Below are 25,114 nucleotides of genomic sequence, written 5' to 3'. Positions count from 1 at the left end.
GAAAATGAAAGCTGTTATTTACATACAAATTATCAAAACTAATAAAGTTCAGCAGGCTTGCTAGTTACAAATTCATTATATAAAAAATTACATTTGTACACATTATCAACAAACTGCTATAAAATGTAATTTTCTAAGAAGGTACTGTTTACAACAGCAGCATAAAATAAGCAAAAAATTTTTACAGTGATGCACAAGCACTTTACAGGTTAAAATATAAAATTTTACTCAAATAACATCAAAAAAGTCTAAAGATATGGAGAGACATACCATGGTTAGGAGAGACTCTGCATCACAAGAATGGTAAATCTCCTTAAACAGATTTACAGATTGAATGCAATTCCAATCAAAACCCCTGTGTGTAACTTGAAAATGTGATTCCAAAATTTATGAGGAAGAGCAATGGGCCATGAATAGCCAAGACACTCATAAGTACAAGATGGAGGGACTTGCTCTACCAGGATAAATATACAAGAATATCCATTGACCTCTCATTCATAACCCAAAATTAGAAACTACCTAAATGCTCAACAGCAGTAAGATGGATAAATACACTGGGATATCTACAAGGAGAGTAAACGAGCTACAACTACATGCAACAATAACATGAGTGGCTCAAATAAACATAATGTTGGATGAGAAACGAATATACACAGCTGTTCAAGCACTTTACACAAGTTAATGAATTTGATCCTCCGAATAACATCAGTAAATGATTGTGTGTCCTCTAGAGAGGATGCTCCAAGAAAAATGTGATCGGACCTTTCTGGGATTAATAGCCTGGCCTCCCCAGCAGGAGGTGAAGCAGACATTGCCTAGGGCAAGACTTGGCAATCACTTAGTTTTTTGCAGCTATGGTCTGATGGAATTCAGTCAATCATTAATGAGTGACTGTCTTGTGCACACAGAGTCTTATTCTTCACTATGGTGAGTGGTAGAGTGGAAGTAGCACAAAGTACCATTTACTGAGCATCTGCTATGTGCCAGGTTCAGGGCTTAATACTGGGGATACGATGGCTAATAAGGCCATAAGGCCATACACGTACTTTCTTGTTTAAATAATGAAAAGCAACATTTACTGAGTGCCTAATATGTGCTGGACACTTTTGTAAGGATCTCACATACTTAAGCTCATCTAATCTTCACACCACCATTATTAACTTCATTTTTACAGGTGATGGAACAGAAGCCCAATGAGCTTAAGAGACTTGTCCAATGTCACAGAGATGGGATGTGGCAGAAATGGGACTCAAATCTAAGCAGTCTGAATCCAGAACCTCTGAATCAGTAATCCCAACAACACTGGGAGGTATGTATTAATCCTGTTTTACAGTTGAGGAAAATAAGGCTCAGAACTAAAGTAAGCAAATATTTATTTTGTGCCTTCTATGTGACAGAGACTATATTAGGTGATTTATGTATATTATCTCTCAACTTGAAATACAACAGTTCCCAGAAATATAAGGGTTCTAACCCATGTATGCAGAGAGTGACTTGCCTGCTTGTCAGCTAAACCCATAGCCCCTTGGAAAGGACAGCTGGCTGGGTAGAGGTGGGATATAGCTCTCAGTCTCCAGGCTCCTAGTTCTCCTGATGAGTGAGTGAGACTGCTGGTGGAGAGAAGGAAGAACAGGAGACAGGAGGCTGTTTTTTTTTTTTTTCCTCTCTTCCTCCATCCACACTCTACCATCTTAAATACTATATTTAATATCCTATATCTTCCTGGATCCTCTAAGCAATAGCTCTGTCCCCCCCAATATCCCTGAGCCTGGTTTCCTCTAGCATTAGCAGAGTGAAAACTTGGTCGGCTGGTCTTTAGGGTGTCTGGGTCCCACATCCCACAGCTGTCTTATCTTCATCCACCTTATGGCTCCTCAGGCCACAATCCTTGGGCTGGAAGCACCTTGACCCACAACTGTCCTCTGTTATCTATGGAAAATGTTTTTTTTTTTTTTTTAAATATTTATAAGTTTTATTTGCTTCTTCCTTTCCCTGGCTCTTTCTTAAATTTCCAAAGTGAACACCACACCAGCAGGCTAGCCCTGAGAGACTGAATGTCGTCTTCTCCCTCAAATCCCCAGAGCAGCAAGAGGGTCCATGTGTGCCAAGAAGGCAACACAGGAGACAGGACAACCAGCCTTTTCCCCAACCCATGCAGGTACAGACTGAGAAGAGGCTTGAGAAAGGGGAGGAGCAATACTGACCAATGACATGGTACTGTTGTGTACTCAGCACCTGTCCCCTGAGAGACAATGCCAGGAACCCTCACCTTATTTCACTCAGGCATTATGAGTCAGGCAAGATCAGTTCCCAGACATTTCACAGAAGTCACCAAAAGGAAACATTCTAGGATAGCACTGAACAGTCTCAAACTAGAAACATTAAATTCCAAGCAAGAAGCATTTCAAATAAGCTCTGGATAAGAAATGAAAAGTTCCCAAAGATCCCTCCGATTAAGATGGTCTTTATTTAATCCTCCTCCTTTCTCCGTCTTCATCTCTTTCTTTCCATCTTTCTCATTCTTTCCTCACCTTTTCTGACATTAGCCTCTTGTTATCCTACAGCTACTTCATCCAGCTTCTCATCTATTCCACCTTTTAGGTTGGGGTGGGAGTAGATGGCAAGGGGGTGCATCCTTTGCTCTTCTACACTCCACCACTGTACCACTCTACACTTCTCCCACTCTACCACCACCACCTTGAAGCCCATGGAAACAAACCCCACTTACAGCCCCTTCTCCGTTGCAGCCCACTGCTGCCGCTGCTGTGTGGAATCCAGATCTTCTGCAACCTTGTTTGGGTGAGCTCTCCCATCTCTTGATACATCTTAGGAGTCTACTGCCCACAAGGTACCAGGCCTCGCTTCCTATCTTACTAGCTGTCCCTTCTCTTGATGTAGCCACGGCAGCAGGTGGATAGGGCTGGGGCACAGAGACACACTGGGCTTCTGAGCCCTCTCACAGCCTGTCTCCAGCTCCCTATCCTCCTTCCTCTAGTCCTATCCTGCCTCTGCTCCTGTACATACCAGTGGGGGCCTGGGTGCAGAGAGCAAGAGGTTGGGCAGAGGTCAGCAGAGGCCTCTGAACTCCAAGGGCTGTGTACATAGGAGATAAATTGGAGCACAGCAAGGAAGGCAGCCAGCAAGACAGCCCGGGTCTGGCCAGTCACTTCCCTCCAATGAAGACAAGACTAGTAGAGTATGCAAATAAAAGACCAAAGATCATGTGCTTACATCCTGTGTCGGGTGGGGAGGCAAAGGTGATGGTGGTAGGTCTCAGCAGCTTTCACAGCTTTGAAATAAAAACAAGCCCAAGAAGAATGTCAAGCTTCAACCCAGAAACAGAAAGCCACATCAAAAATGCACAGTTCCCAAGGACACAAACACAAACACAAAGTTCCTAATGAAAAATGTAATGTTTTGAGCTAGCAATTAAAGGCCCAAAGTGGAAGTGGAAGGTCCACTGCCTCACTGCTCTCCCCACCCAAAATGGCATTGCAACCATTGTCTTCCCCTGGATTCTGCTGCCTGCCCTGCCACAGGGCCTCCCCCACCTAAAATGTGCTGCCTGGGGCACTCTTGGAGAGATGGGCACTATCTGATCATCTTTATACTCTCTTCAGCCAAGGCTAAATAAATTGAAATAAACCTGACACCTCAGCAAGAGAAGTGAGTGCAGCCATTGCTGGAGGGAAAGATGTTAAGCAATGGCCACGCGGCTGCCAGCTGCCAGCAGATGCCCTACGAAGAACGGCATTGTGATCTGATCCAAAACCTGGCTAAAGTTCCTCATGCCAGGCAATTGGGATGGAAGCTTAGGAGGGTAAAGAGTGCAACAGGGAGAGTGTGGGGAGCAGGGAGCAATGACCTCAAAGTAGGACAAGTCCATAGGTCAGAGCCATCCAGCCTAGATGTTTCCACTACCACCCCCTGCCTACCCCTCCTCCCATTGTTTTGAGGCTTTTATGTGTAGAACTCAAGTAACTGCACAACTTGCCTGGAAGAGTTCCAAGTGTGCTCTTAAAATTCTTTCCTTTGCAACCCTCCCACCCCATGATGAACCTCCAGTGATTGGCTAGGAGGAAGCTCAACTTTCTTCCACTGAGCTGGGCTACAGGAGGGCAGTCTCTTAGGGATAGAAATCTCCAATCTCTGCCCTCAAATGCTCTCAGCTCCACTTTGCCTTTTATGAAGTTGCCTAAAATACATTCGCAGAACCTTAGTCTACATACGGGTCAGATTCCCTCCAGTTGCTGTGTATAAATCATACCAGACTTTCAATATGTTCCAGAGCTCACCTATCTAAATGAAACTACTGAGGCAGAGGATCATGGTGGTTAAGAATAATGGGCTCTGGAGCCACACCACCTGAGTGGAATCACACCTCTGTCCCTTGCTAGCTATGGGACACTGGGCAGAAAACTGAACTTTCTAGTGACTCAGTTTTCTCATCTGGAATATGGGAGTGATAGGAGTACCTACCCCCTTAAAGGTTCTTAAAGATTTAATGTGGTCATACACGTAAAGCACCCTGGGAAATGCTAAAAATATATTACCTAACACTGTTATTCCCTTTGTGAAGTAAATGATCAATCACCTCTTTGACTAATCTTCAACTTCTGTAATGCTGAGCATACAGAAACGCTCAGTAAAGGATTTTGCGATATTATGTCAAGGGGTTAACATTTATAAAAACACAAAGAGCTCCTATGAATCAATTAGAAAGATGAATTCAGTTTTACTCTTGTGGTTTCATGTAAAGACTTATGAGATCATTTCATCTCATCCTCTCAAGTAAGAAAACTGAAGCCTAGAAATATTTTCCTAAGGTCATGTAGCAAATCAGTGGCCAAGTCAGGAGCAGAACACTGGGAACCTAATTTCTGCCAGTAGAGGGGTTTTATTTGGTTAATTGATCAAATGAGCTTGATTTAAGAATGTGGCCTTCCAGGTTAACTCGGAACCTCTAAAGTCTCAGAACTAGGCTTTGGAAGAGATACAATTCTTTCCATTTTAATGTCTCCTAATTGGTATAACTCTGTTAATGCTAATTATCTTAATCATAACCCTTTTTATGTGTGTTTTCCATCACTCACAAGGCAACAATATTTCCCTTATCCTATCTGCTTCTGAAAAACATGCTTACTAGTCTCATAGGGAAATTGAGGTGTGGGGTGGGGAAGTGGCTTGTTCAAGGTATTCTAGATAGTCACATGAATGCCTCTTCCATGTTTACAATTTTGTCCTCATGACCTCACCAAGAAGCAGAAAGATAATTTTAGCAGTGGGAAATATGAGATAGGAGGCTAGCAGGCTTTTGACAAGGTCTGAAAGGGTAAACCTGGGGTCCAGGCTTGAAAACGTAACTTAAAACTGCCTGAAACTAGCTATGAGATAACTCACGACTATTACCAATCCTGATCCTAGAAGCAGGAGAACTAAACAAGCTTTATGGAAAGACCTCAGACTGGTACTCAAGACTCTTCTCAATCAAGCCCTAATCTTGTCCAGCCATATATCTCAACCTCCATGCTTAAACTGCACTGCCTGACTCACTGGGCCCCAAAATACAAGACATATTTTCCTGCCTCTGGGCCTTTGCTTAGCCTGGAATGCCTTCTCTTCCCTTCAATTCTCAAATATGACTTGCTCTTCAAGATGTGCTTCAATATTCACCTTCTCTGGAAAGTGATCCCTGTATCCTTCGGACAAGCTTTGCTTTGGTTCTTATAATGCCCACATGCTCCTGTCTATCTGAATAAGTATTCACGAGTGTTTTCTTGGTCTGTTTTTCCACTAGACTGTGAGCTCCTTATGGATAGAAACTGGATCTCAGTGATATGTGATTTGTGTTTCTAGTGTTCAGCACAGGCCCTAGCTAAGAGGACTGAGGAGACACTTGCTCAAAGGGTGTTTCTACAGTCTACATCTCTCTGCCATAGATGAGATGAACATGTGGACAAGTAATCCTAGTTTAACAAGGCAAATGTTATAAAAGAGAGCTGTGCAGGGATTGGATGAGAGAACTAACTTGGTATGTGGCAGAAGGTAGCATTTGGAAAGGTTTCTCAACCTTGAATTGTGCAGAACAGGATAAGCAAAAGAATGAAGTCCCCTCTGAAAAGGGCCAATGAACTGGTGGCAGAGAATGGGTTCACCTAACATCAGATTCTCACTTAAGACCAAGAGCTGAGCTGTCTAAAGAGGGGCTACCTCCAGAGAAGAAAAGCATATAGTGTGACTTCCCAATGCCTACAGATCCTAACCTGCCCCAAAGTATGGGGGGACGTGTGTGTGTGTGTGTGTGTGTGTATGTGTGTGTGAAATCCCATTTAAAGCAGCATTAAGACAGTACTGATGGGTAATAAAAATCACAAATTAGGTCTCCTTATTGGTAATTCTCAGAGTGTGTGGGTGTGAATGCATTTGTGGAGGGCTAAGGTGGGAGCGGAGATTGGTCACACACTTATAAGCCACATACATGTATATGAGCATCAGGCCTTCTGTGGCAGCAGTCTAGGATCCACTTCCTTCTCAGCCACTTCCCTGGTCCATCATCTCCCCACTACCTCATGCCTGGGCCCCAAAGCTTACTGAATCCTAGTCCTAGGAGAAGCTCTCCACAGACCATAGTCATTAAGGGAAAAGAGCAGCCAGAGGGTTATGGTTGATATTGTCTGTGGAGGCTACAGAAAAAGCAGGATCACTAATCTCAGACAGAGCAGGGAAGTCCTGAAACATCTCCAAAGAGTTTTGGTTCCTGTTCTCTCACCTCTCTTGAACTTCAGACAGCTCTCTGAGGGAAGCAGGCTAGGGACTTTGATTTCCAATTTACTGAGGCCGCTATTGATGCCCATAGAAGCTAGAGAGTTTGTTCAAAGTGCCACATCAAATCGACCCTACTTTATATAAGAGTGGGGAGGTACGGGAGATAATCTCAATCACTCAGTTCATTCAAAACTAGACTAGACCAAGTTGGACAGACTTCCAAAAGTGCTAGGGAATTGCCCGTTGGGCCAGTGTCCCACAAAGGCAGGCCAGAATGGATTTTAAAAAACAGATAGATTAGACACAGATATTCCCAACTTTCCCATATCCTTTAATACACATTTAAACCAACCATCTAGGCAACAAAAACTCTCCAGAAAGCCTGAAGAATGGATATAGATTTGTGTAACTCCTGTCTACTTTTCCTTCTTTCTCACCTACCTTTTCTCCTGAAGGCTTTTTCCTCCATCACTTATTATCCAACACTCAGTTCTCTTGCATTTACAGACCCTCAAAGCAAGTCCAGTGGGTGGCATCAAAGAGAGAGCTTGGAGGCATTCGTTGGTTCCCTGCGAAAGCTGAGGAAGTATCCTTGTTAAGCGGTGTGTGTGTGTGTGCTCTGTTGAAATGTCAGCTGATGTAGTTGCCAAAGAAATTCCTGAGCCACCCGGAGCCTTTTCTCTTCAGTCCAACCATGTGTTCACCTTGCCCCAAAGGTCAGAACTAATATTAACAAGCCATGGCAGAAATCAAAACCAGCTATGGAGACAGGCAAGATCTGAATTTCCTTGGGGGTGAATTTTAAGTTAGTCTTCAGTGTAAATGGGCACAATCTCTTACTGGAAAACAACTTGGCAATATGAAGCAAGAGCAATACAAATGTTCATTTCCTTTCTCCTAGTTATCCCACTCCTGGAATTCAATGCTAAGTCAATAATCACCAAAGTGTGAAAAAGCTCAAGACACAGAAATATTTATGTTAATTACAGAGCTATTTTCTGATGGCAACAACTGGTAGATAACCTTTAAGTCCTCCAGGAGGAAAAGAAGTTCATTATGTCTTTTCTGTAGCTACTGAGGATGATGGCTCTAAGGCTGTGGAATTCCGGGGTGAAAATAATTATGCTGCAAGTCTGGGTGAGGAACCTAAGTTATGCTTTTCCCTGGACATTAGCATGCTCATTATTTCTATATTTGTGCTCTCAAAAACAAGCCATAAGCCTGTCGATGATGTTGCTATTGCTCTTTGTTTTCCAGTCAACAAATATTTATTGCCTCCTAATATATGTTGTGTCTAATATTAGGGGTGGGGCTAACAAGATGAATCAGACATGGTCATTGCTCTCAAGTTGCTGGCAGCCTAAGTGGCAATAGAAATAGAAACCAATGGTAGCTGTGCATTGTGCATTGTTCCGTGACAGAATGGACCATAGGGTGCTGTGGGGGCACAGAGAAAAACAACTAACTGGGGAGGTGTGTGGTCAGTAAAAACATAGGAAAGTAACTTTTGAGCTAATATGGTTTGAATCTTGGTTCTAACACTTCTATGAGACTGAGGTGAATTCACTGAAATTCTCCTCTTACTTAGCTTCAATGCCCGTTACTGGGTTGTCCTGAGAATGAAAGGAGACAATGTCTACAGAGGAGCCATGGATATATCAGAGATAGTGCTGCTCAGGGGCTTAAATTCTCTGGGCCTAGATTTTACTTGTCTGAGAAATGGAGCCAAGAGCAAGTATGTGTCTGGCTACATTCTTCCGAATGCTATGAGGCCCGGGAAAATAATGGCTGCTGGGAGGGTTTGAGACAGCCTCCTCTTGTCTATCCCCTGCCCCAATAAAGTCAAAGGCCCTCCTCCTAAATCTTATCCCAGTAGTGAGCTTCTCAGCGTTCCTTTCTTCCTCTACCTGCGAAAATCCCCTTGACTCAGCCCAGTGCGAGCACACAGCTCCAGCTACTCCTGGGGCGCAAGCGCCACAGCCATCTGCGCACTTAGGTGGGCGGCCCGTCGCGCTGGGGGCGGGGCTTCAGCCCCTGCGGTTCCACTCAGCGTTCCGCTGCTTAAAAAGTGGTGAAAATCCCGCTTGTAAGTAGCCGGAAGCACCAACCGAACTTTTGAGCAGAGGAGAAACACGGTCTCAGCTCTGTGAGCCAGCGTGCGGCTGGAGGAGCAAGAGACCAACTGGAAACCTTCCTCTTGCCACTCATTTCTTCTAGACATCCGCCTCCTTCAGCTTCCAGCCAGTTCCCCTTCCCGCCAACGAGAGCTGAGAAGCTCGAAGCCCCGCCCTGCGTGAGTGTCGTGGCACGCACGAGAACGCCTGCGCAGGCGCGCGCGGGAGGCGGGGCCTGGCCGTCTTCGGAGCGGCGAGCCGGTAGCTCGCGCCTTCTTAGGCCCTAGCTGGGGGGTTCTCTAATTTGCCAAGATGTTGCGCTTGGTGAGCTGGAACATCAATGGGATTCGGAGCCCCCTGCAAGCGGTAGTATGCCAGGAACCCAGTAACTGTGTCACCATGGCCATGGGGCGCATTTTGGATGAGTTGAATGCGGATATCATCTGTCTCCAGGAAACCAAAGTGACCAGTGAGCCTCAAGAATCCAGAATCCCTGTCATATTTTCCCTTTCCTGCTAACTTTTGCTCCCTGCACCATTTCATTTCACTTTCCCATTTTCCTATCCTTAGAGTCCTGCCCTTGCCCTACCCCCTTAAGTTCCCATTCCACCCTAGCAAGATCCCCTAATTACAATTTCATCTCCTGTCCTAAGCAGAAGTTTAATTCCCTCTTCCTCGACACCTCCATATTCACTCAGATTCCCACGTTTTCTCTGGTCTCAACTCAGTCCTTCGAGTTTCCCTCCCCCATACACTACCTCCCAACCCCAAGTCAGACCTCTCAATTCTCCATTCCTGCCCCCAGCTCAGATCCTTTAATTCCCACCCCATCACTCCTCCCCAGCTCAGAGCCCCACCTCATCTCCCACATCAAGCATAGATATACTCTAATTTCTTCTACCTCCTATCCCCTTCTCAGACTCCCTAATTCCTTCTCCCCCCTCCCCCTGTTTTTATTCCCAAGTTTTCTCTCTCACCCTCCACCCTTAGTTCAAATTCCCACTTCCATCTCCCATATCCCCATTTCCCACCTTCAGCTCCCTCCTTTCACCCAGACCCCCAGGCTTAGCTCTGATTCTCTCTACCTCAACACACCATTATCTCTCCCCCCTCCCCAGTCTTCTAATTCTCATATCAGTTTCCTCTTTGATTTTTCTTATCTTTCTAGCTCCTCCTACAATCAACAATACTTCATTTTCCCTCCCAGTTCTATCTCTGATGTGTGCAAGGAATTATCCTACAACTGTAATTCCAGGCCTCTGGGTGTCCTGGATCCTAGTTTTACCTCTGACTTAATCTTATATTTTTTTCCCCCAGGGGATGTGCTGACCGAGCCCTTGTCTATTGTAGAGGGCTATAACTCCTATTTCAACTTCAGCCGTAACCGTAATGGCTATTCTGGTAAATGGGGCTTTCTGGGGACTTTAAATTAGTGATGGAGGCAGGTAGAGGGAAAGGGTTTCCATTATTCGATAAGATAATAAGAAATTTAGACTTTAAGTTCACGAAGCTAAAGCCACATATTAAGTTATGTTAGGTATAGTTTTTATGTATAAAATTATCCTGTTGTGGTTAGTTGTGTGAACTCTGGAGCCAAACTGCCTGGGTTTGAATCATGGCTCACTTCCTAGCTGTGCACCCTCTGGCAAGTTATTTTACTTCTTTGTGCCTCAGGTTATTCAGCTAGAAAATGAGGATAATGTCGTACCTCCTCGGGCTGTTACAAGAGTTACATGAATTAGTCCATGTGATAATCATAGCTAATACCTTTTGAGCACTTACCATGTAATAATGTAAAACACTTAGAATATTAGCGGCTATTATTCTGTAGCTTTTTTAGATGAAGGAACTGAGCCTCTAGGGTTTAAGTAGAGTTGCCTCACTCTCTAGGGCCACACATCCATGACCCTTGAGTTGGGAGAGTTGTCAATGCATAAAAAAATAAAGAGCTACACTTTATGAAGATGACTCAGGTGACCTGTGTGGGGACAATTGGAGTGGGACAGGCTGTGCAACAGGGTGTTGGCTGCCAGATCTACTTAGAGTACTCTGTCTGTCCCCAGGTGTAGCCACCTTCTGTAAGGACCGTGCTACTCCAATGGCTGCTGAAGAAGGCCTGAGTGGCCTGCTTGCCACTCAGAAAGGGGACGTGGGTTGCTATGGAAACATGGATGAATTCACCCAAGAGGAGCTCCGGGCTCTGGATAGTGAGGGCCGGGCCCTCCTCACACAACACAAGATCTGGTAATAGGCCATGTCCCACCGCCACTGAGCGCTGCTGGTGCTACTGTAAATGCGGAGATTCTAAGGCTTGTAACATAAACATATATTCACCATGGAGATGTTCCCAAATTTGCCTTTCCTGGTGTCTAGTCCTATATATACTGCTCACTGTATGAGCCTGGCAAATCATGTTCCCCTCTGAGCCTTGAGTTACCATCTCTACAGTGTGGGGGCTGGCCTGTTATTACCACAGACACCTCAAAAGCAACTTAGCCAGTGCTGAACTCTTTGCCCCAAGTTGCTCTCTTTCTGGGTGTCCTCTCCCTGCATTACCAGTAGGTTTTCCATCCCCAAGTCCTGTACATGCCAGCTCATTCATGTCTTTCTAACCCCTTCCTTCTCTTCCATCCCACAGACAACCATTAAGTGGAAGCCATGTGGTGTGGGGAGGGGAGGGGAAGCTTGAAACTGACCCTTCTGGGGGGATTTTTCTTCTCCCCAGCACACAGGAAGGGAAGGAGAGGACCTTGACCCTAATCAACGTGTCCTTCCCCCATGCAGACCCTGCGAAGCCTGAGCAGCTGGCCTTTAAGATGCGCCTCTATCACTTGCTGCAGATCAGAGCAGAAGCCCTCCTGGCAGCTGGCAGGTACTGCAAGCCTGGACATCAAGACTCCACTTGACCTCAGTGTCCAGCCATATGTGATGCTGCATAGGAAGGGGTGTGGAACCTTTGTCTTTGAGTCCTTCATAGCCTAGTTGCAGACACTAGTATGTCTACCTGAATAGGCCCTGCTCTCTTAAGAGCTATGAAAATGAGGTAAAGCAAAACAAACATGAGTTTTGTACCCTGAGCACCTATCCAGGCTGCTGCTCTTACTCATTGTGAGCCCCAAGTCAAATGAGCATATGAATCCCTACCTCACAGAATAATTTTAAGGATGAAATGAGATGAGGATGGTAAAGTACCTGGGAGCAAATGAAATTCTTATTCCAGGGAGGGATGGGAAAGTGAGGGTGGGATAGAGGAATCAAGGGATACTTCCTAGAGGAAGTGGTGCCTGAGCTCAGCTTTGAAGGATGAGAAAGATGCCCTTAAGTACCAAGCAGTGAGGCAGTCATGTAGAACAGAAAACTGTCATCTTTCGAGATTAGAATTGGATTGGGCAGGTATGAAAGGCGGCAAGGTTGTGGTAAGATTGGAGTGGTAGGCTGCTCTGAGTAGCTGTTGGTGAGGAAGCCTAATGTGGGAGGTGGCCTATCTGAGCTCTTGGGCCCAGGAAAAAGCGTGTGGGCCAGGACTACTGTTCCCCTTTATTGAATGTCTAGTTGATAATCCCATGTTGTATTTTTCAGCCACGTGATCATTCTGGGTGACCTGAACACAGCCCACTGCCCCATTGACCACTGGGATGTAGTCAACTTGGTAAGGCTCCCTCTAGGTGCCTGACTTCACTCCTGACTATGGTTCTATTCACCCAGCCAACCAATGCTGGGTTTTTGGCCCAGGGGCAGCTTCCTTTATGGAAAAGCAGAGATTAATTTGAAATACTATTCTTGTAGTACTGAGGATTGCTCATTCATTGAGTAGACATCATGGACCCTACCCTTGCCCTGGCCCTGAGCCATATGCTGGAGACTGAGTTAGGAGTCAAATCCAGCTTTTGGCCCCTCAGAGCTCTCTTACTGGTGGGCTACAGACACGTAGCCAGCCAGATATAGAATGGTATCTTAGGGCTGAGACAGAGATGGCATCCCAGGATGCTAGAGGAGCTCAGAGATGGGATTCCTAGGTAAGCCTGGACATCAGGGCAGATAGCTGAAAATGGCTGAATCTTAAAAGATAAGTACAACAGAGGTTTGGGGTGGGGGAAGCAAAGCATTCTAGCATGGGCAAAAGTTTCACGGTGAGAATTTGCCTGGTTTTCAGGGGGGACTGTAGGTCCCATTATTGTTAGAAAGGAGGTGGGTGGCAGAAGATTAGGCTGCAGAGTCTTTTGAGGGCCAGATTTCAAAGGCCTTGAATCCCACATTGCCTTGGTCATTTCCCTAATATATTGTTTCCTGCTCATGAACCTTTAGTAACCTCCATTTACCTCTGTGATCCAGAGAAAATATGGAGGCCTGGCATTTAAAGTTCTTTTTAGTCTATACCCCATCTCCATTTCCATTCTCAGTATCCCTACCCACTCTGTCCATCCCCTCCAGATAGATTGTCTTCTCTTTACCAATTGCAAAAGCTATTCTCATTCTGGTGTTTGTCACTGTGCCCCAAATTTGTGGACATCCCTGCCTTTCTGTCTTTTTTCTTATGTGGACTTCTCATCTCTAAGTTCCTTTAGGCCAATGGTTCTCAACCCCTGACTGCATATTAGAGCAGAAATATCATTACCTTAGCATCAGTCCAGATCAATGAAATCAGAATTTCTGGGCATATGGCCAGGGCACTGGTATGTTTTAACAGCCTTAGGGTGATTTTTTTGTGTAGCCAAGCTTGAGAACCACTGCCCTAGAATCTACAAGCCAGTTCTCTTCTTGTCCTGCCCCATGAAGGGGGGCAATCAGTAACTTATGCTGGCACAGTCTTGCTGAGCACTGGGCTTGGTTCATAGAATGGGCCACAGGAAAATTTCTTGATTAGTTTGTAGAAGAGCCACATAAACATAGATATGGCTTCCAGGTAGGAAAACGAGCAGAAAGAAAAGAATGGTGGTGGTGGTGGTGGTGGTGTAGGCGGCAGGGGGGCGAACATGACAAAAGTGCAAGCCTTCAGTCCTCCCATTGCCTCATTCCTCATCAGGCATTCACTCCATCTGTTCTTTCTGCTTCCTGTATTAGTATCAAATACCTTTAGGCCTCTCTACTTAGTTCAGAGCTATGCTAGATCTCTCAAGTATACCTCCTTCATTTCTCCTTTCAGGAAAAGAGAACTAATAGTACCAGTTCAAGTGACATACACAGTCATTCCACAATAGCAGAACATGCCCACTTTACACCAGACTGGCTTTTCAAGTTTTCTTGTCTCTCCAGGTGGGACCATCATCCCCTTGGTTGGTCCAGCTAGAAGCTTGAAATTGTCCTTCTAGACAGTTTCTAGAATTGTCCTTCTTCCTAGACAGGAAGAATTGTCCTTCTTCCTTACCCCCTTCTCGTATTCAGTTGGTCAGCAAGTACTATTGATTCTAGCTTCAAATCACCACATAATTTCATTTCTCTGTCTCCTCTGCCACCACCCTAGTCCAAGTGACCATCATTTCTTGCTTGCATGGACTATAGCATTCACCTCCTGCTGGTATTCCAGTCCTCAGTTTGGTCTGCCTTTCTAGTCTTTTGGGTATGCCGCACCCTGCCTCCACAGCCTTCACACGTAAGCTCCTTGTCACTTCCTAAAAGGCAACCTCTTTGGTCCCCAGGAGTAGATGAAGTTTCTACTTTGTCCCTAGCATCATGCCTGGCATATAATAGGTGTTCTATGAACATTTGTTCCATTGATGGGTTAGTGGATTGGATTGGATGGATGGATTGGAGATCGGAGCGAAAGGAAGTATTCAGACATGAGTCCCTGCAGCCTTAGCTCAGGAGGGAGGGCTGATCAGTGAGGGCTTTGACACATACCACATAAACCAGATAGCACCAGAGGGTATAAAGGAAAAGCCAACACTCTTCCTAACTCCTAACCCAGCCTTACTTCCCAGAGACAACCACTTTTAATTTCTTGTTTTCCGTTTTGTTTTGTTTTGTTTTGTTTTGTTTTGTTTTGTTTTGTTTTTAAAAGCAAGTCTGGGAATTGTTTTGATTAAACAAACAACAGACCTTCAGATTTGGTATTTATGGACTAATGCAAGGTAAATGCAACCTGGTGCAGAGAGAAAAACAAACATGGGCTTTTAAATAGGTAAGGATGGAAATGGAACCCCTGCTCTGCCACTTTTGGACTGTGTGACTTTGAGCAGTAGTCCTCTTTGCGACCAAATTTTCTTGTTTGCAAAATGAAACAGTCTGTAACCCTTTCAGTTCTAGACAACCAGTTCTGCCTTTCTTCTTCCCCCTCCCCCTCCCTCAGGAAGGTTTTGAAGAGGACCCAGGGCACAAGTGGATGGACGGCTTGCTCAGTAGCCTAGGTTGCCAGTCTGGCTCCCATGTAGGGCCCTTCATTGATAGCTACCGTTGCTTCCAACCAAAGCAGAAAGGAGCCTTCACCTGCTGGTCAGTGGTCACCGGTGCCCGCCATCTCAACTATGGCTCCCGGATTGACTATGTGCTGGGTGACAGGACTCTGGTCATAGACACCTTCCAGGCCTCCTTTCTGCTGCAGGAGGTGATGAGTTCTGATCACTGCCCCGTGGGTGCAGTCTTGAACGTGTCCCCTGTGCCTGCAAAACAGTGCCCACCTCTGTGTACCCGCTTCCTCCCTGAGTTTGCAGGTACCCAACTCAAGATCCTTCGCTTCCTAGTTCCTCTTGAACAAGATCCTGTGTTGGAGCAGTCAGCACTGCAGCTCAGCAGTCAAAGCAAGGTGCAGACATGCCAAAACAAAGGCCGAATATGCTCAACGAGGTCTTGGCCCAGTCAGGCTGGCTCCAGCAGAGGTCAGAAAAACTTGAAGAGCTACTTCCAGCCTTCTTCTAGCCGCCCCCAAGCCTCTCCTGACTTGGAGTTGCCTAGCCTGCCATGCATAGGTGCCCTCATTCCCCCAAAGACTTCAGAAGAGGAGACGTTGACCAAAGTGGCAGAGGGGCAGGCCAAGGCTTCAGAGGCCAAAGATGAGAAGGAGGTACAGACTTCATTCTGGAAATCTGTGCTGGGGGGGCCCATACCCACACCCCTCTGTGGGGACCACAGGGAGCCATGTGTGATGCGTACTGTGAAGAAGCCAGGACCCAACCTGGGCCGCCGTTTCTACATGTGTGCCAGACCCCGGGGTCCACCCACTGACCCCTCCTCCCGCTGCAACTTCTTCCTCTGGAGCAGACCCAACTGAACCACCTGGGGATGTCTGGCATGGTCACCCCTGCACATGATCTGAGGCCAGCTCCCCTCCTGAGCTGCCAGTGCTGCCTCTAGGCCTCCTTCCCTCCTCTTCCCCCTCTTCCTTTTCCTATTCCTCCTCTAAGCCTTCTCTTCCTCTTTCTTCCTGCCCCTCCTTGTCAGTGAGCTTCTTGTGCCTTAATACTGTGACCAAGGCCCCCACCCCACTTTCTACATTTCTGTCACAAGTACATGGGAACTAGCTGCCTCAGGAAGTTGTGATTTTAAACCTTTCTGTTCTTGCTGGGAAATGTATTTATGCAAAATGTCTGTGTCTTTGTTTCAGGGTACCACATTGAGTGGAAATTTTGGATATGCTCCCTAAAGTTGAGTCAGAGAAGCTAGCTTAATACTGGGTTTGCCAGCTGCCTGCAGCCCAGTGATATAACTTCTAAGGAGAGGGGAGGAGGGAAAAGCGGTGCTTACCATAAAGGGCTCTGCTTGGTTGTAGGTGTTTCCTGCACTTCTGAGGTTGCATCAGCAAGGGAGATGGGCCATGTAGCCTTAAACCAGAACTTCCCAACAAGTGTGTGCCATGGCTGCCACAGTTGGGTTACAGAGTGGAAAGACAAGGGGCCCTCAGCCCTCAGAGTTGCCAGGCAGGGTTGGGATTGCACAAGTCTCAGGGGAGATTGCTTCTTAGGCAAGCAATGTCATTAATTTACCCAAGTTTGCCATACAAATTTTTCCTGTGTCCTTGTGACCTAAAATGGTTGGGAGCATTGCCTTTAACATGGTGCTTGCCATGGCCAAGCCTCTTTTCTCACCTTGGGAAATGGCTGGTGAGTCCTATTTAAGATGTTGTGTGAGGGAAATAGGATGATGGATTGAGGGAGACATCCATTCCCTCTTCTGGAAAATACCTCCTCAATTTTGGAGAACCATTTCTTCTCTCCAGACAGTTTGGTTAGGGCTGACTCTTATCTCCTGGCTTCAGGGGCTATCTGCGGCCCAAGTGTCCAGGTCTACTAGTGACGAGTCAGTCCCTGGGTTTTCGTTGAATCATTGGGGAGGAGTCAATTCAAACAAGTCTGCCAAGTGTCCTGGCTCATTGTGCAAGTCATGTAGTGTTTGAGCATTTCCTTCCTCTTTCTGGATCTCAGTTTCTGTGTCAGTAAAATGGGATGGTCAGGCCAATAGGTGATCTGTGGTTTCCTCGTGGGTCTGCTGCTTATCTGAAGGAGTCAGGAATGCAGTTACCACTTCTCTGGCCAATAAAAGGCTGCGCATGCTGCAATTTGCTCTTTATTTTTAGATGTAAGTCTGCTAGAGGCATATAACAAAGCAGAGGACAAGAGAAGGTCCAACCCCAAGTGCAGTGCAGGTGGGGTGGGGGGGCTGAGGCGGCTGGCTTTTCAGGCATAGGTGGTGACGTACTGGGGCCCCATGTTCCCGAAGTAGGAACGTTCCCACTCACTCATGAGCTCGAAGTGCACAGGACGGTGACAGAAATTGCAGGCAGCCACAGACAGATCTTGGAAGGGCAGCCCCACCTCAGTCCAAGCTACCAGCAGCTTCTCTGAAGGTGATAGGTAGAGAGAAGGGAAAGAATTAGTTAGACTAGGTCTTCCAAATCCTTGTGTCACAGTACAGATAGGCCAATATATTGATACCCTCAACCTCTCGAGGTGCCTCAGGGCCAGTAGTAGCCTCCTCTGTTTGCTCCCGTGTGTGCCATGAGTGTTACCATTTGTCTGTGGGTGCCAGGATGTATGAAAGATTGGGAAGCCCTCCTTTGACACAATTTGAAGCCATACTGTTCTGCCCTGGACCACTCTCTAAGTATAGGATGTGCTCTGGCCCAAGAAGTGAATGTATTTGCTTGGAAACTCAGCCTAGTGAGGAAGATGACACTGACAGTAACCACACTGTGCCACTGGTGCTGTGACCAGGGATCCTGGAAGATGTGAGAACCCAGAGGAGGGAACCTGACCTAACTCTAGGAAGTGCCTCAGGTGTGTGCCAGGGCTATGTTCTTCACCTTTTCTATGTTCATGCCCTTGGTAATCTCATCTAGTCTAATGGTTTTAAATACCATTTCTATGCTCATGGTTCTGAAATTTTCATCTCCAGCCCAGACCTCTCTACTGATTTCTCGACTTTTATATCCAATGGCCTTTCTGCATTGTTACCTGGATATCTAATAGGCATCCCTAACTTATGAATACAACTGAGCTACTCATGTGTCTACCTTGTGCCAATCCTGCTCTACTTTTGGCCTTTCCCATCTCAGTTGATGGCAATTCTAGTTGTTCAGTCCAAACATTTCAGAACCATCCTTTATTTTTCTCTATTACCTATGTTTCATCTACCATGTTTCCCCAAAAATAAGACCTACCCATAAAATAAGCCCTAGCAGGATTTCTAAGCATTTGCTCAATAAAAGCCCTATCCCGAAATAAGACCTAGTGATGGGTGTGGCTACGCAGCGTATCTGCACAACTCATGCATTTCGTCACGGAGCGGTAAAAAAGAGCAGCCCTTCTCATCTGCCCCATGGGAGCTCTATTGCTCAACATGAGAGATTGGGGCCAATGGTTCTAAAGGAAATAGAGTCGCAAGAAATTCAGGATGGAATTTGGGGTTTGGAGAGTTATGATGATGTTCCAGAAGAAGATGACTTAACTATATTTGAATAAATGTAGATTGTTGTACCATACTTAAAAAAATTAAAACATCCCTTGAAAATAAGCCCTAGGGTGTCTTCTTGAGGATAAATAAATGTAAGACCCTGTCTTATTTTGGGGGAAACATGGTATCAGCAAATGCCATTGGCTCCACCTTCAAAAATGTGACCACTTCGTACCATCTCTATTGCCAGTCTGAGCCAGTGTCATTTTTCACTTGGAATGTTACAGTAGCCCTCTACTGGGTCTCTCTGCTTCCACTCTTGCTCCCTTTCAGTGTATTCTCAACATAGAAGTCAGAACATTTCTGTTAAAACCTGAGTCAGATAAGTCAGTCCTCTGCTCAGGTCCTTCCAGGGTCTCTGAGTAAAAGCCCAAATCCTTCCAGTGACCTATAATACTCTACCCAATCTGGCCCCACTTTGCCTGCACCTGGTCAATTTATCATATCCCATTTACTTACACCCCTCCATCCACACATCTCTTCTTACTATTACTCAAATATACAAGGAATACTCCTGTGTCTTCCCTGCCTTAGGCTGTTCCCTCTGCCTAGGATTCCCTTCCCTTAGATATCTGCCCAGCTAACTTCTTCACCTCCTTCAAATCTTTGCTCAAGTGGCACCTCAATGGTCTCTACCCTTGCCACTCTAATATTTCTACTGTCCTCCAAACTAGCCCCTGGGGGCAGGGACTAGTTAATATCCCCCTTATCCTGCTTTATCTTTTTCCCCATAGTTCTTAGAGCTAACATGATGTTTAACCACTTAGGTATGGTGCTCACCAGCTGCAAAACCTTGCCCACAGCCAGCACTCATAGTCCGCACGATAGCTTGTGCTGTGCATTGACAACAAATCTGTTTTGCTCTTATGTGATGAGGAAAGCTTTAAAGCACTGAAAGTTTGTTTTACTTTACAGGCAGCTTTACTTGTAATGTAAATCAGGATAGGTAACATATACGTATATGTTTTCATTACGTTATTTTTAAATGTTCACAATTTTGATAAATGAAAAATTAGAAAAGTCATATCACAGCTGTCGGCTAAAGTCGACGCTCGGCTTTGTGCCTTCATATCAGTTCATCTGTGGCTATCGACTATAGTCGATGCTGGACTGTGCACATTCATCTTTGGCCATCGACTATAGTCGACACTGGTACCGAAGTGGCTAATTTCTTTATTTTAAAAATGTTTTTTGACTATCCCCTTCCACTAGAATTTAAGTTCCAGAGGTTAGGAATTTTGTCTCTGGTTGGTTTACTATTAGATCCCCAGCACCTAGAAGTGTCTAGTATGCAGTAAGTACTTGGTAAATGTTTGTTGAAAGAATGAAAGGATGCCAGAATTAAGTCTAGAAGATGAAGGGAAGTAAGCCAGAGGAGGGGGTGAGGAAGGGCATTCCAATCAGAAGAAAGTAGCATTAACAAAGTCACAGAGGTAAGTGAGCAGAGCAAAGTGAGGGAAGTGTAAGTCATTTATTGTAGTTGAAGAAGTAAAATGCATGTGGGGAAGAGGTGAGGGCATAGAGATTGCCAATGTGGTAGGCATTGAATGCCATGCCAAGGAGCTTTGACTGTTCAATAGGCCAGTGGTCTCCAAATTTTGGATCATACATCCCTACCAGTACAAACATTTTAGCATGTACCTCTGATCTCTGTATTTTTATTTATATACTATATACCTGTTTCATTGTCAGTCTGTATATGAAAGATCAATATCAGTGATGCTTAATTTCCTATTTTTAAGATTAAAAATAAACATAACATTCTAATATGTATTCTAGTCCCTCACCCTATAGATCATATTGCATACCTCACCTTGGAGGCCACTGCTCTAGAGCCTGGACAATAGGGAAATGAAGTGGTTTAAGCAAAGGAGCAATATGGTCAGGTTCTTAGAAAAATCTCTCTGGAAGTCAGTGTGGAGAAGGGATTGGAAAGAAACAAGAGAGATGCAGAAAAATTAGGAAGAAATCATATTGATATGGATTAAAGAAGCGGGGAGAAAAGACAACAGATTTGAGAGAGATTGCAGAGAACATTTGCAGGATTTCAGGGTGGGTTGGCTGTGAGATTGAGGGACTGATGGAGCCATGGTGGATGCCTCGCATATATTTTCCTGCAAAAGCCCAGCCTACATGAACATTCAGACAACTGAGAGTTCTGAGAGCTCTGACATTGAAGCCCAGAGCAATAAAGAAGACTGAACAAAAGGCCTAGGGGTCTGGGTCATCAACTCAGAGAGGCAGCAGACCTAGTGGTTATGACCATGGAGATAGAGACAGATCCCCAGTTCCAACCTAGTAGCCATGTGACCTTGGGCCAGTGACTATATATTTTTATGCCTCAATTTCCACATATTATAAAATAAAAATGAGAAGAGCATCTTAACCTCATGAAGTGAGGATTAGAGGAGTTAATACATGTAAAGTGTTTAGAACAGTGTTTGGCACATGGTAAGTACTCAATAAATCCTATCCAGCATTATTTAATGTGTTTAAGCAAATGAATAAATGATGCCTACCTACCTTGTCTTCCTTGAACTCTCCTATCTCTAGATCATTGCTAATGCAATTCCCTTATTCTGGAATATCCTCACACCATTGTCACATGTGCTTTATTGTGCAACACAAAAACTTCCTCACCCACGAAGCCTCTCTAATTTCATTCTTCCCACTCTCCAGCCATAATGAGCTCACTCCCTCTAGCTTCTAAAACAGTAGAGCTCATCATACTGGACCGCTATATCTATGTCTGGCTGCTCTGCTAGCCCATAAAACTGTATGTAACAGAAATCCAGCAAGCTTTAGTGAATTGACTAAACTGGAATTTTCAGGGTAAAATTAAAAAACTATTAAGGTGTACAAGCCTCTCAATCTAGTCCCTGGTTTTGCTGTCTAGTCCCTTGTTGTGTTGTCTTTGTAGACTCAGATTGACACTCCCCTCCCTAATTCCATTCCTACTACTTTACATCCCAATGACACCTGCTTATTATTCTTAATATATCCCAAGCTGCTTCTCACCCTCTTCCTTGTCTTTCTTCATGCTCTCCCCTCTGCTAGAAATACCTCTTCAACACCCTCCAAAACTCAGCTCAGGTGTCATCTCCACTAGGAAGCCTGTCCTGAATCCTCCAGGCTGCATCAGGCCCTTCTTCTCTGTTCCCACAACTCCCCCATGTATTGCCTTTGTTAAGCTTTGATCACCCCTTAATATTGTTTGTGTCCACCATGGTGTCCCCAACCAAACTGGAAACTTACAGGTCTAGGGTCTGTTTTTCATTCATTTGTGACCCTAGTATAGGGGATGGCACACAAGAGATGTTCCAGAAATATTTTTTGAACTGTATGATCTCTGTCCTCTCAATTTCTTCAGATCCTGGGGCTGAGGAGAGGCACAGTGCTGTAGATATCCATACTGAGAACTTACCCACAAAATCTTCCATCATCTGAGGGCTGTGGTGGGGGGAGGGTGCCAGGCGCAGCAGCTCCTCACCCCTTGGGACGGTTGGGTAGTTGATAGCCTGCACATAAATGCCGTGCTTGGAGAGCAGGAGATCACAGAGCTTGCTGTTGAGTGCTGCATCACCCACCTAGACTCAGGAAAAAGGCCTATCAATACCTGCCACCCTGACCCCACCATCACTAGCTCCATTAAGTAGGTAGAGGGAACTAGATTAGGGAAAATCATTGAATTTGGGGGCAGATTTTTTCATAAGGGGCTTAGTCTATGGCAGCTCCAGAATTGCTATGAAGGAGGAGCTCAGAGCCGGCAATCCAGTTTGAAGGGGGTGAGGTGGAGGTGACTCTAGGGGCCTTGTCTGGAAGCTGTTTGCAGAGCAAGCACACCAGTTTTACTTAGCTGGCATACTAATTTGTGTGTGTGTGGGGGGGTTCTGGATGGGAATATAAACTCCCCTATCCACTTCTGGGGTGCTGTAACTGGGTTAGTTCATAAGATGGGTGTTGATAAATGCAGTCTTTCAAGGAAATACTGGGTTAGCTTAAGGAGCTAACTTTAAGATGAGCTTTCTCATCTATAAAATTGTCACAAAAAAGTGTCCTTCCCACACCTCACTTACCAACTCACACAAATAGCACAAATAGATGTCATTTAAGAAATAAGTAGCAGTTCATTTTTAACAACAGTAAACACTCATACATAGTTGGGGATCCAAAATAGCAGCTAGTCCAGTGGCTTTTGATTTTATTTTTCTGACCTCAATTATTAGGAAACATATGTTTTGTACCATTACCATAAATACACACATGTACACATACATGTACATATATATGTACACAAAATTGAAACAAATGTCTCATAACATGATACACATAGTATGTATGATATACTCCAATGCTTTCTATTCTGTTTCTTTCATTTTTTAATGCCAATCATAACCCACCAAACTGATTTTGTGACCCACTAGTGGTCTTGATCCACAGTTTGAAAAACACTGAATTACAGGCCATGAGTACTCAATATTGTGCAGGTCAGGAAAGTCTAATAAGCATGACGTAATAGCTGATGCAAAGTAGAAATTGGCTAATCCAGAATGGCTGATAATGTTTCAAAAAGGGGAACAAAGCTGGCAATAAGGAGGACGGTTAGCAGGAAAGCAAAGAGTTGAAGCACGTATCAGTTTGCTGGGAGTGGAAAGGCTCCCAGAAGAGATAGATGGGGAGGGCAATGGGCAGGGTGGGGCTCTCACCTGGATGGGGATGATGTGGCTGGGGCAGGGGATGACAGGAAGGCCCCTGTCCATTAGTAGCTGGCGCATGTGCTTGACGTTGCGCTGGTGGGCCCGCCTCAGGGCTTGGCCCTCCTCTCCCTTGAGCACACGCACAGATTCCAGAGCCCCAGAGAGCACCATGGGGGGCAGTGAAGTGGTGAAGATGAAGCCTGCAGCATAGGAGCGCACCATGTCCACCAAGTCATGGGTGCTGGCAATGTAACCACCCACACAGCCAAAGGCTTTGCCTGGAGAGAGGGAGGAAGAAGATATGTGCAGATCCCATAATCAGTCCCCAGAGGAACAGGATCACATCCCAGGTAACACAGAGAGGTACACCAGAAGCTGGGGCTCCAGACTGTCTTCCCAGGCCTCTACTCATCTCTTCTGTCCATGACAAGGCAGTCAGAGCTGATGATTCTGTTGCTTTGAGATAGGACTTTCAAGTCCTGCCATATGCAATGACTAGATAGGAGGAGCTAGGTGGGGACCTTTAGCTGGTTAGGGCCATGAGTGGAGCTAAGATGAAGCTTGGGGCTGGGAATGGAGAGGGGTTTAGAAACACAGCTTTCCACTTAAGTTGAACCTGACTATTTAGCCCAGCTCAGGGGTCTTCAAAAAACCCTCCCAGACTTTCTCAGCAGATCTGCAATGGGATGGGAGTGGAGGGAGGGAGTCTAGCAGGATAGCAACCTGGGGCTGTGAATTCTGCCTAAACAGTTCCTGCAGCTTTGTTTGGGGAGAGAGAAAAGGGTTTTATAGGGGCTCCTGTCTGGATTCTATATAAAGGAGGCCCAAGGCATTCACTCACCAAGAGTTCCAGAGATGATGTCAATCTTGTGCATAATTCCATCACGCTCTCCAATCCCAGCGCCCCGGGACCCATACAATCCTACAGCATGGACTTCATCCACAAAGGTCAGGGCGCCGTACTGATGGGCCACATCACACAATTCCTCGAGGGGACAGATGGCACCTGAGCAAAGCCAAGGGATAGAGGTAGGAGATCATAACCCTTCCCCAGCTCCATCTCCAAGGTGGCCTATCCCATCCATGCCTACTTTATGTTGGCAAAGGGTGTTGTAGAGAGGGAGGAGGATGGGTACCCTCATTTGGAACTATTCCAAACCTCTTTGCATGCATTAACTGCTTGTACCCCACCCTTGCCTTAGCTGTGTGTGTGTGTGTGTGTGTGTGTGTGTGTGTGTGTGTGTGTTTTCCCCAGCCTGGGATCAAGGCTTGAGTCTCTGTCTTTCTGTTTTTACTTCATTCTGATTGTCCTCCTGTTTCTACCATTTTCAGCCTCTCTCTGCCTCCTTTGGTTTTTTCCTGCAAGTCTCTGTGTATACTAATACCATCCTCTGTACTCCCTGGAAACTGTTGAGGTATAGGGAGTTGGAATGCAGAAGAAACTCCTTCAGGTAGAAACAGGGGCTCCAGGCCAACATTAAAGAATGTGAGCATTTGATAGGAAAACATGAGAAGAGCCAACTAAAGAAGGTAGAGCCTGAGACAAAGAAGACAGTGTGATGGTTCATGCATAATTTCAATAGGAGAGATTCAGCCCTAGGGTTGACAGTTTAGGCAGTTTACACCAAAAAAGTAAGGAACCAGTCATTTACAATC

At 45.5% G+C, this 25,114-nt stretch overlaps 3 protein-coding genes across 7 annotated transcripts in view; 1 reads left to right on the top strand and 2 right to left on the bottom strand.

The window, feature by feature from the left end:
• The window catches only part of LOC142860986 (6-phosphofructo-2-kinase/fructose-2,6-bisphosphatase 1), a 78,154-nt gene extending 70,708 nt beyond the window's left edge, over nucleotides 1–7,446 (bottom strand). The window contains exons 1-3 of one of the 2 annotated variants that reach the window (XM_075999874.1): nucleotides 7,207–7,427; nucleotides 2,729–3,289; nucleotides 271–1,610 (exon numbers count right to left, since the gene is read on the bottom strand). Coding sequence is in view for 1 of the 2 variants with exons in the window: in XM_075999873.1 (XP_075855988.1) it covers nucleotides 7,207–7,234 (28 nt within the window). In the remaining variant the exon portion in view is untranslated. Of the gene's footprint in view, nucleotides 1–270; nucleotides 1,611–2,728; nucleotides 3,290–7,206 lie in introns of both variants that reach the window. The other variant, XM_075999873.1, reaches the window with a different exon arrangement.
• A 1,671-nt stretch (nucleotides 7,447–9,117) lies between these two features.
• APEX2 (apurinic/apyrimidinic endodeoxyribonuclease 2) lies at nucleotides 9,118–17,650 on the top strand. Of its 3 annotated transcripts, XM_012748427.2 has the most exons (6): nucleotides 9,118–9,348; nucleotides 10,197–10,280; nucleotides 10,943–11,123; nucleotides 11,605–11,751; nucleotides 12,459–12,528; nucleotides 15,166–17,650. In XM_012748427.2, exons 1-6 carry the CDS (start codon nucleotides 9,192–9,194, stop codon nucleotides 16,081–16,083), a joined length of 1,557 nt encoding a protein of 518 aa, XP_012603881.1. In that variant the 5' UTR covers nucleotides 9,118–9,191; the 3' UTR covers nucleotides 16,084–17,650. The 3 variants fall into 3 exon arrangements, with proteins under 3 accessions (XP_012603881.1, XP_012603879.1, XP_012603880.1); XM_012748425.3 differs by lacking the exon at nucleotides 9,118–9,348 and having other exon boundaries at nucleotides 10,003–10,280; nucleotides 11,664–11,751; XM_012748426.2 differs by lacking the exons at nucleotides 9,118–9,348; nucleotides 10,197–10,280 and having other exon boundaries at nucleotides 10,325–11,123; nucleotides 11,664–11,751.
• Nucleotides 17,360–25,114, bottom strand: part of ALAS2 (5'-aminolevulinate synthase 2) — a 98,364-nt gene continuing 90,609 nt past the window's right edge. For both annotated transcript variants that reach the window (XM_075999875.1, XM_012748421.2), the window contains exons 8-11: nucleotides 24,300–24,464; nucleotides 23,468–23,736; nucleotides 22,186–22,348; nucleotides 17,360–17,649 (exon numbers count right to left, since the gene is read on the bottom strand). In XM_075999875.1, coding sequence (XP_075855990.1) covers nucleotides 17,486–17,649; nucleotides 22,186–22,348; nucleotides 23,468–23,736; nucleotides 24,300–24,464 — 761 coding nt within the window. In that variant the 3' untranslated portion in view covers nucleotides 17,360–17,485. The remainder of the gene's footprint in view (nucleotides 17,650–22,185; nucleotides 22,349–23,467; nucleotides 23,737–24,299; nucleotides 24,465–25,114) is intronic.

Source organism: Microcebus murinus, unplaced genomic scaffold (assembly GCF_040939455.1).
Source record: "Microcebus murinus isolate Inina unplaced genomic scaffold, M.murinus_Inina_mat1.0 scaf021_hap2_Mmur4.0, whole genome shotgun sequence".
In the NCBI taxonomy this organism is placed as follows: domain Eukaryota; kingdom Metazoa; phylum Chordata; class Mammalia; order Primates; family Cheirogaleidae; genus Microcebus; species Microcebus murinus.
The sequence above is the reverse complement of the archived record's forward strand: the minus strand, read 5'-3'. Positions and strand labels throughout refer to the sequence as shown.